The 17,431-nt window shown below is 40.4% G+C and overlaps 1 protein-coding gene and 1 non-coding gene across 3 annotated transcripts; both read left to right on the forward strand.

Moving 5' to 3' along the window:
- The first annotated feature begins 1,277 nt into the window (after positions 1-1,277).
- On the forward strand, positions 1,278-6,824 carry LOC115479245 (60S ribosomal protein L30). 2 transcript variants are annotated; one of them, XM_030217089.1, is made up of 5 exons: positions 1,278-1,325; positions 1,420-1,473; positions 2,217-2,362; positions 5,207-5,337; positions 6,723-6,824. In XM_030217089.1, exons 2-5 carry the CDS (start codon positions 1,453-1,455, stop codon positions 6,770-6,772), a joined length of 348 nt encoding a protein of 115 aa, XP_030072949.1. In that variant the 5' UTR covers positions 1,278-1,325; positions 1,420-1,452; the 3' UTR covers positions 6,773-6,824. The 2 variants fall into 2 exon arrangements, with proteins under 2 accessions (XP_030072949.1, XP_030072956.1); XM_030217096.1 differs by lacking the exon at positions 1,278-1,325 and having other exon boundaries at positions 1,456-1,477.
- On the forward strand, positions 5,644-5,777 carry LOC115460855. The gene has a single exon (XR_003940627.1). It is a non-coding gene; the product is annotated as a small nucleolar RNA SNORA72 (small nucleolar RNA).
- Positions 6,825-17,431: the final 10,607 nt, after the last annotated feature.

Consider the following 17,431-nt stretch of genomic DNA (forward strand, 5'->3'; position numbering starts at 1 on the left):
ACTCGAAGTTGACGTCAGCGGGGGCACAAGACCAGTAGAGCCAACAACGCATGCCTGAAGGCTGCAGTGGCCCCGCGTTTGCTTTTTTTTTTTCTAATGCCGTGGCTGCTGCAGAGGCTGCCTCATGGAGGGAGACGGGATGAAAAGTTGAAGCCAATAGTTTAGTCTCTGTTTCTCCTTCAACAAAGGTTATCAATAGAAATCAAACAAAATAAAACATGGAAAAGAAAATAAGATGATACCTTTTTTATTGGACATAACTTAATACATTTCTTAATTAGCTTTCAAAGGTCGCCCTTCTTCCTCAGATCGGAAATAAGCAACATTTGCTTATTTCCGATCTGAGGAAGAAGGGCGACCTTCGAAAGCTAATCAAGAAATGTATTAAGTTATGTCCAATAAAAAAGGTATCATCTTATTTTCTTTTCCATGTTTTATTTTGTTTGATTTCTATTGATAACCTTAAGAGTGGTCTAACACGGCTACCACACTCCTCTCCTTCAACAAAGTAAGCAAACAGTATCCTATGAGCTGCTGCATCCACATTGTCATTCTTATGTTGTTGGTAGCATTTTTTTTATTTATCTCACTTATATTTTCAAACATTGCTGGCTTGTGCAATATACAGATGTACACAGAGGAAGTATAACAAGGGAATAATTTTTCATAGGTAGAGCAGTAATTTGTTAGAAAGTGTAATCAGTGTGTCATTTGGAGGGGCTGGTTATAGGGACACCCTAGCACTGTTATATTTGTGCAGAGATTTTTTTTTCTCAAGGTAAATGGCCTCTAAAACAGACATCATGTTAAGAGAATCAGATGTTCAACATTCAGTTTCTATTTATTTATTTTCTTATTTATAATCCCACATTAAACATGAATTGGGTTGAAACATTGGAGCACTTAAAATCTTTTTTTTTTTTTTTTTTTTTTACCTATGCCTACATCAAAAGAAAAAGATGACATATATTTCCTCTCTGTACATCTGTATGCTACACAATCCGGCATGTTTGAAAATGTAAGTGAGATTAAATAGAAAAATGCTACCAACAATAAAGAACGACAAGTGGATGCAGCAGCTCATAGGTTTCTTTGCTTTGTTTTGAGTGTACGCAGAACGATAACTGCGGGGAAGGGGAAACACAGATCTACCTAAGTGGCTTCAACTTTTGACATCATGCCTTCTCTTTTGATGGTGCGCTTGCGCGGGATATTTTCCGGGAAAACGTCAGCTTTCGCGAGAGTCGGGGACCGCTCTGTTCGCTGTTGCATTGTGGGAGTTTCTTCCTTTCCCTGTCCCCGGCCATCTTGGAGGTGCAGCACGGGTGAGTGGTGCTCCGATGCTGGATGGCGACTGGCAGCGGGAATGTTCTTTGCCCTCCTCCGGCAGCGTTTAATGCTTCTTTTTGTCTTTCTATGTAGCTTGGCGCTTCCGGACTCAGTTGAGGAATCATGGTGGCTGCGAAGAAGACAGTGAGTATGGCTGGGTCGGGCTGGGCCTACTGGGCTCTCACGTGTAGGCAGGAAAATGACTTTTTGTTCAGGCTGTAGTATTGCGCCTGATGTGGAGCTATGATTAACATATGCAACAGAGGTGGTTAGCAGCAATCACTAAATCGTTTATAGATCTTACTTATGGAACCGTTTAAATTCCTGTTATACAACCCTGTAGTCAGAAACCTTTCTGCTCACTGAGGGGAGAGCATGCTGTACCAACCGTTTCATTTCAAGTAATGCTTATTGACTTGAATAGTGACTCAAGTTTTATAACAGCAATTGCCACAATTGTAATATATGACTAGATACTTTTTATGTTATTCCAGCATTGCAGGGAATTCTTGTAATATCGTTCGCTTAAAAAAGTGTCTGAAACGTAAGAGGCATATTGTATATTTCACGGACAGAGTACATAGTAATGAAATTAAATGTGAGTGTTGGTGTATAGTCTTGATTCTATCCTGTCACGTCCAGTAATTCCGGAAGTAATAAGAATCACTGGATGGTTGGTTGTATTTCGGTAGTAAATATAGCATGTATAGCTTGCTTGGTTTCATAGTGAAGCAAAACCACTTTGCAGGCATTTTTAAGTTGTCTAATACTTTTAGTATAGGTTTTATGAATCAGGTTTGATCTTGTGAAGTTGGCTAATGTGTGGGCAATCTCAACCTTGATTGGATAGACACTGTGAGCAATAATGTTGTTATAATGTTTTCCAGAAAAAGTCGCTGGAGTCTATTAATTCTAGGCTCCAGCTGGTTATGAAAAGTGGAAAATATGTGCTGGGGTACAAACAGACTCTGAAAATGATTCGACAGGGCAAAGCCAAGTTGGTCATCCTCGCCAACAACTGTCCTGCACTAAGGTAAGTAGAAGGTAGTGGATGACCCGGGGAGGGGGGGGGGGGTGCATTTTCATAATATTAAAGAGTTTTTAACTTGCCAGTTTAGGTTAGTAAGATCTTTGACAGACAGTGAGGTAATGTATGTGAAATGTTCTTCTGGCCTTAGTGTAGCTCAAGGGGCCGTATCAGAAGTACTAAGAGGCATATTTTCAAAGCACTTAGCCTTCCAAAGTTCCATAGGTTTCTATGGAACTTTGGAAGGCTAAGTGCTTTGAAAATATGCCTCCATGTCATGCTCCGTGTTTTCCACAAAAATTTGGTTTTTTTGCCAGAATAATCAAAGCACCTCTAAGTGTGTATTTTTCTGATTTATTGCTTCTCCCTCAAAATTATCCTCACAGATTTATGGAGATTTATTTTCTTCCCAGATACTTCATTGAAAGAAACAAGTGAGCCTAATTTTGAGTATCATATTTGTAGGTACAGTACTTTAGCTGCAAACATGATACTCAAAATTAGGCTCTGTTTCTTGTGGTTTGGTTGTCTCTGATTATATCCGATTGTGACTCTGTTGTTTGTTAACTTGGTTTTGTATTTTATATTCATATGTATAGTTATTGTCTTTAAAGTACGTGTGTGTTTGTACATCACCCAGGTTTGTAGATGGTGCAGGTTAAAAGATTTTGTACGTATCCTGCCCCAGGGTAGCTACAAAAATAAGCAGGTAACCGTGGGCCTTGTCAGTATACGTACGTACTCTTACCTGCTCATCGGGTGAGCGATAAACAACATTTTTATTTACTAAAATGGCTTTTTTATTGCCCTCATTAGATGTAGTTGCTGCTGTAGCAAAACTGGATTGAGTGACAGCTTAGGCATTGCATCGTGGTTTAGGTATTAGGATAGTACAGTGACATTACAGTAATTCATGGTTCATCCCCACCTCCCTGTGATGCATTGCAGACCCCTGAAGAAGGCTCTGCACCAAAACGCAGCCCGTGTAGGGTCTTGGAGTCAGCACTTTGGCAAATAAACGTTTTATGTTTTTACTGCTCGTTTGCCTTTTTCATTTGGAACTTCAGTCTCACCCTTGGTGGTGCTGCCTGACTCTTGTGAGATTTGTGAGGGCCCCTCTTTGTGTTGTTTGCTTGGATTGCTGCTAGCAGTGTCCCAGGACCACCTCAAATGGAACCACATGTAGCAGGAGTTGTAGAAAAGTTACAGTGGAGAAGGTGAGAGGAAAGGAAAAGGCTGGAAAAGAGAGAAAATTATCACAAAAAAATAAGCAAAAGACCTCAAAGCAATAGATTTAAAGAATCACAATCATTCCTGTCCTTCCCTTTCCCTCCACTGGAAAGGGAAAAAAGGTTTTTGTGGTCCCTAAAAACTATAGCTGCTGTCTGTTTTCAAAAATATTTCAGTGTCACTGATGAGTATATTTAGCTTTCATCATTAAGGGGATAGTTTATCAAGGTGTGGTAAAAGGTGGGCGTTCATATGTTGCATCTTGATTTACCATGGGAGTCACCAGCCGGTGGTATCTCAGTATTGCAAGCTAGTGACTCCCTTATAAAACAACGCTGTTTCTGAGCCAGCTCACAAGCAATGTTATTCTATTGTCCCAAGAGCATCAGGCTTCCAAGTCACTGTCCAGTGCTCCTGGGATGGAAAAAAATAACTTCTGCATTTTGCTGGGTTATTTTTATTGCTGTAGCACAAATTGGTGTGGTTACAGTATTTACATAGCAGTGAACGGTATTACATGTATTTGCATCTCTTGCATCTCATTATTATGTACCCCGTGGTGATCTTTAAAAAAATTGAAATATCCACATTGGAGCACCAAAGGTAGCATTGCAGCCCTTTAACACAACACTAACCCATGTCAATTCCCCCCCCCCGTAATGCTTCTTGATAACTATCCCCATTCTGCTTTGTGGTAGGTCAGATTGTTGTATTTTTAGTGATACAGTACAGATGGAAAGAATATTTTGTAGTCTAGTCAATGTGAACTCCCTCAGTAAGTTACATGGGTAAGATTCCAGATTTTGGAACTGGAATGTGAATACCGGATGAACAAAGGAGCTCGTGTTTTTATAGATTTATTCCTGTGTATCTTTCAAGTCTGTGAGGCATTCAAACTTATTTATATATTTGCCCATGTTATGCAGCTTAAGAAAAAGTGTATTTCTGGTTGACTTTCAAAATGTATAGCATATAGTGATCATGACCTCAGATAGTGAAATTCACAGCATACAGTAATTTTGTCAGGTTCTCATGTAAAATCCCATCGCCCATCAGTCTACCCATTGTATGAATGGAGTACTCAGAGTTTGTTCTGCACTGATGGCCCGTTTCATGGTAGGCTAAGTTCAGAATTGCCACTTTGCTGTTTAGAACCCTAGATGATATCAAGGCTGAGTACTTTAAATTAGCCCTTTGTACAACCTTTTTCAATCCCTTAGGTGTAGAGATAGATGCCTGCTTGTTGTGCTTGTCAGATCTTTATCCTATTCCAGTGCTCTAGCTAGGGCATCTTCTGTTGTCATCCTTTCGATACAAAACCCTTTTTCTGATGTATTGATGTATGTTTGGAAGAGAATTTGCTTTAATTTGGAAAGAAAGTAAAGGTGTCATTCCTCCCCCCCCAAAAAAAGGCATTTGGTTATTGAGGACGACATTTCTGCTGTGGTCTTGTATTTTGGCCTGGGAGCTGTTTTTAAATAGTTTTATGCCAGGAAAGAATGTCTCTTGTTTGTGTTTATGGTTTGGTATTTATACTCCACCTAGTATTGTGTAGGTGGATTGTAAAAACTATAAATTGTCTAGCATGGTTCTACAGAAGCAATTTATTTTTCTCTTTAGAAAATCAGAGATTGAATACTATGCCATGCTGGCAAAGACCGGTGTTCACCATTACAGTGGTAACAACATTGAATTGGGAACAGCATGTGGAAAATACTACAGAGTATGCACATTGGCCATCATTGATCCAGGTAAGTGCAGGAATGATTAGCTATCAGTTGGAAAGGGTAGAACACCATGTCAAAGCTAAAATTCTATTAAATTCTAATTGTTATTTTGTCTTTCTAGACTGTTTAAGTTAATCAGATGATGTACAAATAAATTTCAACATTAAGTTTCTGTGTGCATGCAGGCACACTGCTACAGAGTGGGGTTGTGTTGCTATGTTAGGGAGGCCAAATAAACTTCTATTTGGTATTAAGTTCAAATTAACATTGCAGTTCTGTTTTCTTAATACAGGGTAACATGTAAGTGTAATGATTTGAGTGTTACCTAATGTGCGAATATTCTCGCTGACTTGATCTTCCAGTGTTCAGGTCAGGGCTAGACATTCGCTAGATTATAACTACACATTGTGTCCTCAGGACTAGTTCTTCTCCTGGTTCTGATGTTATAAGTGTCAGTTACATTTATGCAGAAGAGAAACATAGCCCACAACACTGGGTGGTGGTAAATACCTTTTACATTCTGATGAAATGTCCTTTAGTACAGACCTGTATTAAGATAACTTGTTATAGCTGTGTTGGAGAACTGTAACAAATGTGCTTAATAAGGTTTACTTTTGGGGGGAAAAAAGCATAGTACTATAGTAAATAATGGCAGATAAAGATCTGCATGGTCCATCCAGTTTGCCCAACAAGGTGGCCAGAACCACATGCACACTCATTCATGATTGAACACTGGTATTACAAACTCTGCAGTTGGGTCATCATGCTAACCAGATAGTTATATATGATGAAATCACATGATTAAACCGACAATTCAACAATATTGCTAATTTTAATATTTTGCTCTTTAATTTCACCCTTAAGATGTCTTCTCTTCCCCCCTCCCCCACCCCCTTCTTCGATACACTGCACCTGCACTCATGGCATATGATGTAAATGCAAAAGTTTATCACATTCATATTTTCTGAATATAGGGTAACATATAAGTATGGTAATACAATTTGAATGTTACCCAGTATGCAGATCTCACTTACTTGATTTTCCAGTATTCAAATCTTTCTTTGCCATTTTTGGGACACAGACCACAGAAGTCTTCCCAGCACTGGCCTTGGTTTCTAACTACTGGAGTTGGGGTTGAAGCCCACTCCAGACGTTTGTTATAAAAGGTTAATGCCTAATTAGGGTGTGGGCATCAGCAAAATCCTCATAAAATACAGAAGGAAAAAAATAATAAGAATCCACTGTGATACATTTTAAAGAGGTTGGTTGTTGGTATTTCAAAAATCTAGGCTATGCTTTGAAGCTTGGCAAGGAGTATCATTTTGTAGAAGCTGTTTGCTGTTGGAGGAATTCTGCAGTTGCTTTTCATCAGGTTTTAACTTCCCTATTTTTCTTTTCTTTTTTTCCAGGTGATTCTGACATCATTAGAAGCATGCCAGAGCAGACCAGTGAAAAATAACTGTATTAAAAATATTTGTTATAAATAAAACTGGTTCTAGAAAACAAAAACATTTGTGTTGCACTTGAAGAGTTGAGGAAACCCGGACAGACATTTCGTATTACTGAGGACTTCAGTGATTATTAACCTGCCTGATACCAAAGCATATTCCAGAGGGAACATATAAAATCACCTTTGCTGGAAATTTTTCTTGGATATGGTAATATTGCAGTTGAGACATGGCCTTTCCTGATGTTACCAGGCAGCATATACTGTCTTTATGGGGGATTAGATTGAGCACAGGATTTAGTGGTGACTTTTTTTTTTTTGTTCCTTCTGGAGAAACTGCAGGATGTTGAGAACTGTACAATTGCACACGGTTCAGCCCAGCCTAGTAAAATAGGAGTTGGTGGCAGTTATTAAAATGCGGAAACAAACCACTGTAAACCCCTATTGCCTTAGGTATGAACTTTAGTGGCCCTTGTACTAAAGAGCATTGAGCACTTCCTGGCCCAATTAACATGCAGAAACAGGCTACCACAGTGGTTCCCAAACCTGGTCTTGGAGGCACCTCAGCCAGTCAAGTTTTTGGGATATCTACAATGAACATTCATGAGAGATTTGCATGCAGTGTATGCCGATTTCATGAATCTTTATTATGGATGTCCTGAAAACCTGACTGGCTGGGGTGCCTGCAGGACCAGGTTTGGGAACCGCTGGGCTACCATTTGGCTGCGTTAAGGGGTCTTGCATTAGTTTGTTTCCGAAACTTTTGTCAGGGTATGGCAGCATTAGCCAAGGGTATGGCAGCATTAGCCAACTAGTGCACTACCCTTACTTTGACTGCAGCTGTTCTTTGCCATTCCGCAGAAGCTGCTTCCCTTGGCTTCTGCCTAGTTTGCTTAATTATTAAGCTAGCCCTGAGACCTTCCTAACCAATCTCAACCCACACTGCCTGCCTTGTTTCTACCTTCATCCCTTCCAAGCTACCTCTTTCCCAGTTTAACCTTTCCTTTCTTTTTCTGCTGCTGGTGCTATCTCTATCTAGCACTGCTCTGTTTTCTTGTGTTACTACATAGTATCTAAATTTCTGCAAAAATATCAAAGGAGTTCATGGAGTGTATGGCTCAAATTCCAGACAGGCTAAGGGTGGCCAAGCCCAAAGCTGGAAGTATGCCACCGCTGTGCTGGAGGTTTTTCTCATAGGCCCCAGCTATGTCTTAAGACCAGTTCTGGCAGATGTATATGCCAAAAAAGGAAACGTTCTAATCAATAAATAGAAAATAAAATTCTCTCTTGTCTGGTTATTTATTTTTCTAATCGTGTTGTACCCAGTCTTTAGTTTCTTCTCTTAACCGTCTTGCTGAGGTCTCTTTGTCCATTTGTCACTTTTTTTCTTTCCATCTCCACTATCCATCTTCTCTCTCTGTCCACCCTACATAGCATCGCCCCTATGTATTTGCCCCCGTCTTCCTACTATGTTGAGCATCTCCTGTCTGTGGCCTCGTTCTTGCCTTTTCTAGCATAACTCTTCTCTGTCTCTATGCTTCCTCCATCTGCCGATATTTCTCCCTATCTTATCTCTTCTGCTGCCCCCCCCCCCCCCCCCCCCCCTGGTCCAGCAGGTGCGCCTCTCCTGTCGTCTCTCAGGAGGTCCAGTACCCTTCCCTCTTCTATCTCCCTCCCCCTGCCACCACCTCTGTCCTGGAATCTCTTCCAACCCTTCATCCTCTTCTGTTTCCCCACCCCCCACCCCCTACTTCATGGCCTGGCATATCTCACTTCCTCCGGCCTGCTCTGCCCCTGTTATCATCCAGCCATATTAGTGGCTAGTAGCACTGCTGAAGGGACACTTTTTTTTCCCCTGACTTAGCATCTTTCTTCTATATTACTGCCCCCAATAACTGAAAATAGCCTCAAAGAAGTCAAGGCAGAGCAGAAGAAAGGCCCATGCCACATGTTTGCAGTTCTACTGCCACAAATGAGGTTGAAGTACCATGGGGACAGGAGGCAGAGAAAGTGAGAGATGCTGTCAGTGGGAGTAAGGGAAGGAAACTGGAGAGATGCCAGATAACTGGTGGAAGTAGGGAGCAACTGTGTGTGAGCTGGTATGTTTGAAATTTAGTAAGAGTTGCACAGCTTCTCCAAGGCAGAGTTGGTTGCAAGCTTCCAGATTTGAAGGGGGGAAGGATGACTAGCAGGCGCGAGGAGAAACTCTGTTTAAGTCTCTGCTCAGACCTCAGTTGGAGTACTATGTACCGTTCTGGAGACCATACCTTTGAAAAGATATAAACAGGACTGAATCAGTCTAGAGGGTGCTACTAAAGTGGTCTTCATATAGTATATGAGGACAGACTTAAAGATTTTGATATGTATCTTTTGGAAGAAAGGGTGGACGGGAGATACGGAAACATTTAAATGTCCCTGTGGCATACATACATAGGAGATGGGCCTCTTCAACTGCAACTCAAAAATGAGGGCGGTATAGGATGAATGTGAAAGTTGTTAGGAGTAATCAAAAGAAATGGCCTTTATAGAAAGGGTGGTGGATGTTTTGGGTGGCCTCACAGTGGGGGTGGTAGAGAATCTCATCTGAATTCTAAGAAAGCAGAGAGGATAGGATTGTTAGTGGTTATGGATGGGCAGTCTGGATAGGCTGCACAGTCTTTATTTGCTACCATTTTCAATGTTTCTATACAGAAATGTTATTTGAGTTCAATATATATTGCACTATACCCTGTAGGGATCTAGTATTCTGCACTTGTTAGGATAGGAGCTGCTACTGGTCCTCAGGCCTTATAATGAAGAAAATTTCTGTCTTTACCTTCCTTTCCTCTCAATAAGAATGCTTTTTGAATTTGATCTATCCATTTTGTTTCATACCACTGTCCCCTTAACAATCTAGAACTTCCCTTATACTGGAAAATATTTGTATCTTGTGCATTGTTTATACCTTAAGGTATCTTAATGACTCATCAGTTTTCTACTCTATGTGAATAGGGTTCATGATGTACACCCTTTACTATTTTGGTGGTTCTGATCAGTTTATAAAGACATCACTTGTTCTCCCTCTTCCTCTCTCTTTTGTTAAGAGTAGATGGGGACAGAAATACACTTAGAAAAGTTGTCACCAGTCAAAACATTTTAGGATCCAGGGAAAAGATTTGCCTTATCTTTTTCTCAAATGTTGCTGTTTTATTACTTAGCATTTTTTTATTTAATCTTTTTGCTTTATTTAGTGCTTTTATAAATTCTAGCTAGATTGCCAGATATTCAGCATCTACCAGTTGCCAGATATTCAGCATCCAGCCCTAATAGAACCTGTACATTGTGTGTGGGTGGAGAACAGAAAATGGGAAATGAAATATAGGGTCCGCTCCGGGGACAGTGGTAGGTGGGGAGTTTGACTGGGGCGGTACACCTGTCAAACTGTAACGCAGGTGTCCTAAGGTGAGCTCAGGGAGGATGGAAACCTGTGGAGCAGAAGGGAGTGAGGGGAGTGAAATGGATTGAAACCTCTATAGAAGTCTGTTTTCCATACCTTTCCTAATAATACGCTTAACTTTCAAGGATTGACACATCATTTTTTCTGGATACCCTTGGGGGTATTCACTCTGTTGCAGATCTTTGTGTTGTCTGCAAAAAGGCAAACTTGTCCTTTTAACCCTTTTTTATTATCACAAATAATTGAACAGAATCAATCTCTGGATGGTCCCTGAGGCTCTCCACCTCGCCTTTCCTTCTCAGTGAATTCTGTTTATTTATTTATTGCATTTGTAGCCCACATTTTCCCACCTATTTGCAGGCTCAATGTGGCTTACAGAGTTTTGTAATGGTATTGTAATGGTTTATCTTTACTCTCTGCCAGTCAATCAATTTTTAAGCCATTTTGCCACCTTGGGACCCATCATCAGGCCCCTCAATTCATAAGCCTCCTTTCCTATCAGAAACCATATCAAAGGCTTTACTGAAATCAACGTAGATTATATCTAGCACATACCCTCAAACTAATTCTCTAAGGACCCAGTTGAACAAATCAATCGGTTTTGTTTGGCACAATCGTATTTTGATAAGATCATGTCTTGGATCTTTTAACCCAGTGGACTGTAAATCACTATCTTTTCCTTCCATCAGTGTCTTGATTAGTTTCCCCACTGCTGAGGTGAGGCGTATAAGCCTGTAGTTTCCCATTTCTTCTGTGTTATGTGAAAAGGGATCACATTTGCAAAGAACTAGACCAATAGGATAGACACCCCTGATGGTGTGGATAAAATGAGGAGGGATCTACCAAAGCCTAAAGAATGGTCTAGAATTGGCAGCTAAAATTTAATGCTAAAAAATGCAGGGTTATGCATTTGGACTTCAAAAACCTGAGGGAGCAGTACATTATAAGGGATGTGAAATACTTCTGTGCAGGAAAGAAGAATGGGAGTTGGGGGTGATCATATCTGATGATCTTAATGTAGCCAAACAGAAAAGGCAATGGCAAAAGCCAGCAGGATGTTTGACCATTCCTAACCCTATGTACCCAAGCACAAAAAGGAGGTGCTAATGCCTCTTTGTAAGTCTTTAGTAAAACATTAGATTACTGAGTCTGGAGACCACACTTTCAAAGAGTTATGAACAGGATCGAGTTGGTCTAGAAGACAGCTATTAAAATGGTCAGTGGTCTTTGTGATAAAGCATCTGGGGCCATACTTAAAAATCTCAGTATGTGTACTTTGAAAGAATGGAAATTGTGGAGGCAGTCACGATCAGAGAGAGATGAAATCTTAAAAATCTTTATTATTGTAGACTAAAATAATGCCCAACATGGCTGTGTTTTGCCCTATACGGGTTACTTCATGGACTTAAACTTGACCTTATGGTGTCAGCGATTTACATCCCCATTAGGCATTGCAGGAGCTCCTAACTCTGTGTGGGCATCATATTTACATATCTGTGTGACCTCTGCCTTTAAGTATTGACTGCAACACATGACTTAGAGACATGCTTAAGTAGATGTGTGTACCAGCTTTGCAAATAGGCAGACTGACGTCATAGATTGATAACCAACCAGACCTCGGTTTTAAAAGTGAATCAGCAAACAACTCAATCAGCAGTTACACGCCAGCAGTCTGTCATGTGACCCAGTCAGTGCTTAAAGGCACAGTGAGCTCCAAAAAGACGTGGAGGCATATTTTCAAAGCACCTATGGAACTTTGAAAGTCTAGTTGCTTTGAAAATGAGCCCCAAAATCTACTGGGTCTTATCCCAAATTTCTGCCTTAGGCCCCAATATGTGTAATATTGGTCCTGGATGAGGATCATGGCAAGATCAGTAGCAATTGGAGCTGTACTGAATAGCATATTTTACTATTTGGCCGAGTACAAATAATGAAAAATATTTGGCTGAATATGAATAATAGCATTGAATTTTAACATATCAAATAATCAGAGATCAAGTGTTTATTTCATTAGGATTTAGCACAGTAGAGCCCCTGATCATTCATATTTGAATTTAAATTGCTATTCGGCTGAATACGATTAATGTCTTTGGGGCCGAATTGAATACGAATATTCGGTACAGCCCTAGTAGCAATGTAGGGTTCTTGCTACAGTTTTTGTTAGTTTTATACTCAGTTGGCAGGGCAGCCAATACTGAGTTCATCTAGGTCTTATGTACAGAAACAATTTTTTTAAATGGTACAAATTTTCAGATATAATTAGCATGTTAGATGAGGAATGCCGCCCACATGACTGAGAATAAAATATAGTGCTTTGGGAGTTGAGAAGTAACTGCTGACACTGTTCTCAGGCCTGGATTAAGGTATAGGTAATATCCAGTGCTAGATTATAGCAGGCACTGAAGTGTCACCACCACTGCTATGCCTCAGTCTGGCCTGCTCTTGTAGTGCTTATCCTTTACAGCACCTCTGCAAACCCTCACATGCTGATAGGCCAGGGATGGGCAACCTGTGACCCAGCAACAAATTTTATGCAGCCGACAAGCAGATTTTCCCTCTCCTAATCCTGTGGGACCAACGAAAAGTACCTGGCCTAGCTTACTCAATACTGGAAATTAACTTTGGCACAGAGGAGTCTTGGTGTGTGTACGGAACGTGTCAGGGGGTGCAGGACCACCAGGGCCTTTGCGCATGTGGTGCCAAGGTTTCTCTGCACTGAAGTTAATTATTGGCACTGAATTTAATTGCTGGTACTGAGCAAGCTAGGCCAGGTAGTTTTCTTTGGGTCCAAGGGACCAGAAGGGAGAGGGGAAATCTGCTTGCAGTGAGTGATGGAAAGAGAGACAAGCTTTAAACAGCTGGGTGTTGGAGCTCTTTCTGAACTGAGATCTTTTTTTCTTCACTTTTATTATGTTGTAAACCAGTCTATTCTGATCCCAGAGTGGAAGAGAATTCGCTATAGTTATATTTTGATTTCAATTACCCCAATATTGACTGGATAAATGTTACATCAGGGAATGCCAGGGAGATAAAATTCCTAGATGTAATAAATGACTGTTTCTTGGAGCAACTGGTCCAAGAACCGACAAGAAGGGGAGATATTTTAGACCTAGTCCTTGGTAGAGTGCAGGGCATAGTATGAGAGGAAACGGTGTTGGGTCCACTGGTAAACAGTGATCGTAACATGACCGAGTTTGAGCTGCTGTCTGAAAAGAAGCCAAAAAGAGAAATCTACTATAGCAGCATTTAATTTTCAAAAAAGCGACTGATAAAATGAGGAAAATGGTTAAAAAGAAGCTAAAAGGATCGGCTTCAAAGGTCAGGACATTAAATCAGGCATGGATGTTGTTTAAAAATACCATCTTGGAAGCCGAGACCAGATGCATTCCACATATTTACAGAGGTGGAAAGAAGAGAAAATGACAGCCAGCATGGTTAAAAGGTGAAGTGAAAGAGGCTATTAGAGCCAAAAAAAAAAAATGTTCTTCAATGAATGGAAAAAGGACCCAAATGAAAATATGAAGCAACATAAGCACTGGCAAGTTAGATGCACAGTATTGATAAAGAAGGCTAAAAGAGAATATAAAGAGTAACTTGCCACAGGCAAAACCTCACAGTAACAACTTTTTCAAGTACATCAAAGCAGAAACCTGTGAGAGAATCCATGGGGACCACTGGATTGTGAAGGAGAAAAAGGGGTATTCAAGGAGGACAAGGCTATGGTGGAGAAACTAAATGAATTTGTTGCTTCAGTCTTTACGGCAGAGAACCTAACCTTTCGAACATATAGGTAGCCCCAATCTGTCTGACCTTTCAGATTAACTGTACATTTGTCTTTTAGATTGTGGGCTCTTCGAGCGGGGACTGTCCTTCCGTGTTGGATTGTGCGGCGCTGCGTGACCCTAGTGGCGCTTTGGAAATGTTAAGTAGTTGTAGTAGTAGTATACATTCTTCCTTAATTACAACACACTATCCCTATTTACACCCTCTTCCCACTCCCAACCTCTACCACTCTTACTTACCCACTTTTTATTGTCCACCTTTTTATATACTATATTTTGCTGTTTTATCCATTTTGTATTCTTGTAAACCTGTTATATTTGTAAGCCGCATTGAACCTGCTAATAAGTGGGAAAGCGCGGGGTATAAATGTTACAATACAATACAAGATGTAAGAGATTTACCTGTACCAGAAATGGTTTTCAAGGGTGATGATCCAGGGGAATTAAAAGAAATCACAGTGAACCTGGAAGACGTACTGAGCCAAATTGATAAATAGTAGTAAATCACCTAAACTGGACTGCATGCATCCAAGGGTACTGAAAGACTCAAACATGAAATTGCTGATCTGCTGTTAGTAATCTGTAACCTGCCATTAAAATCATCCATAGTACCTGAAGATTGGAGGGTGGCCAATGTGACGCTGATTTTTAAAAAGGGTTCCATGGGTGATCTGGGAAATTACAGACAGGGAAGCCTGATGTGCCAGGTAAAGTAGTGGAAACTAGAGTTAAAATTATGGAACACATAACCATGGTTTAATGGGACAGAGTCAGCATAGTTTTAGCCAAGGGAAGTATTACCTCACCAACTTGCTTAATTTCTTTGAAGGCATGAATAAACATGTGGATAAAGGTGAGCTGGTTGATGTAGTGTATCTAGATTTTCAGAAAGCTTATAACAAGGTTCCTCATGAGAAACTCCTGAGTAAATTAAAGCCATGCGATAGGAGGCAATGTTCTGTTGTGGATTAGGAATTGGTTATTGGACAGAAAACAGAGGGTAGGGTTAAATGGCCATTGCAGTGCTGCAGGGATCAGTACTGGGACCGGTGTTATTTAACATATTTATAAATGATATGGAAATCGAAACGGTTGAAAGTGATTAAATTTGTAGAAGACACAAAAATATTCAAAGTTGTTAAAACACATGCAGACTGTGAAAAATTTAAGGAGCACATTAGGAAATTGGAAGACTGGGCGTCCAAATGGCAGATGAAATTTAATGTGGATGAATGCAAAGTGATGCACATTGGAAATAATAATCTGAATCATAATTACTTGATGCTAGGATTCACCCAAGAGAAAGATCTAGGTGTCATTGTAGATAATACGCTAAACTCTGCCCAGTGTGCGGCGGTGGTGGCCAAGAAAGCAAACAGGATGCTTGGAATTATTAGGAAAGGGATGGTAAATGAGACCAAAAATACTATAATGCCTCCATGGTGTGACCTCACCTTGAGTATTGCATTCAATTCTAATCGCCGTATCTCAAAAAAGATATAGGAGAATTAGAAAAGATTCAAAGACGAGCAACCAAAATTATAAAGGGGATGGAACTCCTCTCATATGAGTAAAGGTTAAACTGGTTAGAAAAAGAGACAGATGAGGGGAGGTATGATTGAGGTCTACAAAATCCTGAGTGGTCTAGAACAAGTAGAAGTAAATCAATTTTTTACTCGTTCCAAATGTACAAAGACTAGGGGAAAGTCAAGGAACTTACATGGAAATACTTTTAAAACAAATATGAGGAGATATTTTTTCACTCAACAAATAGTTAAGCTCTGGAACTCTTTGCCAGAGGATGTGGTAACAGCGGTTAGTATATCTAGGTTTAAAAAAGGTTTGGACAAGTTCCTGGAGGAAAAGTCCATAGTCTGCTATCGAGACAGACATGGGGAAGCTACTGCTTGCCCTGGGATTGGTAGCATGGAATGTTGCCACTATTTGGGTTTCTGCCAGGTACTAGTGACCTGGATTGGCCATTGTTGGAAACAGGATACCGGGTTAGATGGACCATTGGTCTGACCCAGTATAGCTATTCTTATTTCTTATGAAAGAATGAACAGGAACCTACCAGCATATATGGGAAAGAAGCAACATCAAAACAAGAAAAAATAATCTCTGTAAAGAGTCAGACTAGCAAATTACTTCAGCTGACATGGGAATAGTTAAAGATTAATCTAAAGATGAGAGATAATGCAACACTGGACTACAGATAAGATCGTTCATAAGTAACACAGAAAAATATGGTTAAAACTGATAAATGCACATTCTGTAGAACAGGACTAAAACCTATATTCAGATAGACACAGTAAGGTAACGTCTTATCTCATGGAAACTGTGTAAACAGTATAGTATTGCCCTACCAGGAAATCCCTGGTATTACAATCCTGAGAGAATCTAAAGAATGAAGAGGTTATAATCCCCTGGAACATAAACATTCTGAGTGATAAAAAGCTGAAGAAAAGAATAAGGAAATAAAACAGAAGAGCAGTGTTGCTAGGAAAGCTATCAGTACCAAGCAACTACTCTGTATAACATATTAGGGTTGTGCAGGCCAAAAATCTTCATTTTGTTTAGTTCACTGTGTTGTTTATAGGATTTTCTTTGTATTCAAATTTTAAAAAGAATCTTGCTGGGAGTAATGTCAATAGTGCACCCGAATGCCTAATTCAATTCCATTCTTGTATACTGCTAACATCCCCTTTCCAGGGTTCACTGCGATTTACATTCTAGGTGAGACAAAAGCAGATAGTGTGAGGTATGAGAAACATTAGAGACCATTAGTGTAATGCATGAGACTAAAAACATTAAAGGAAGGGATAATGGATGATACTAAGAGTTAGAAGTCATGATGGATATTATGAAGCAGTCTTTGGGAAGAGAAAGGTTTTTAGCCTCTTCCTGAAGTTGAGGTAGCTGTTTTCTGTTTTGATGGCAATAGGTAGAGAGTTCCATATTTTGACTCCAAGTACAGGGAATAGAGAGCTGAAAATCTTCTGATTTTGAATTGTGTTTTGAAATGGTGATGCTAGCATTAGTTGTTGTTTCAGTCTTTTAGACTGGACCAGATATAGCGAAGTTGTCTTAGCATAGGCGCCGACTCCGTGGGTGCTGTGGGTGCTCGAGCACCCCCAATATTTCACCCACTGGAAGTTCGTTCCCTCCCTCCTGCCGAATTCCAGGGTGGTTGTCCCCTCTGAGTTCCAGGGTCGTCCCCCCCCCCCTCCGAGTTCCAGGGTTGTCGTCCCTCCGAGTTCCAGGGTCGTTGTCCCTCCCTTCCTCCCTCCGAGTTCCAGGCCCCCTCCCTCCGAATTTTAAAAGTAATCTTGACTTACCTCGTCAGGGTTACGGCGGCTGGCAGCAGCAGTAAAAAGCGTGCAGGCTCGGTGCTTACTTCAGTTTTCCCTTCTCTCTCAGCTCTGGTCCCAACCTTGCGGAAACAGTAAATGA

Source organism: Microcaecilia unicolor, chromosome 1 (genome assembly GCF_901765095.1).
Source record: "Microcaecilia unicolor chromosome 1, aMicUni1.1, whole genome shotgun sequence".
Classification (NCBI taxonomy): Eukaryota; Metazoa; Chordata; class Amphibia; order Gymnophiona; family Siphonopidae; genus Microcaecilia; species Microcaecilia unicolor.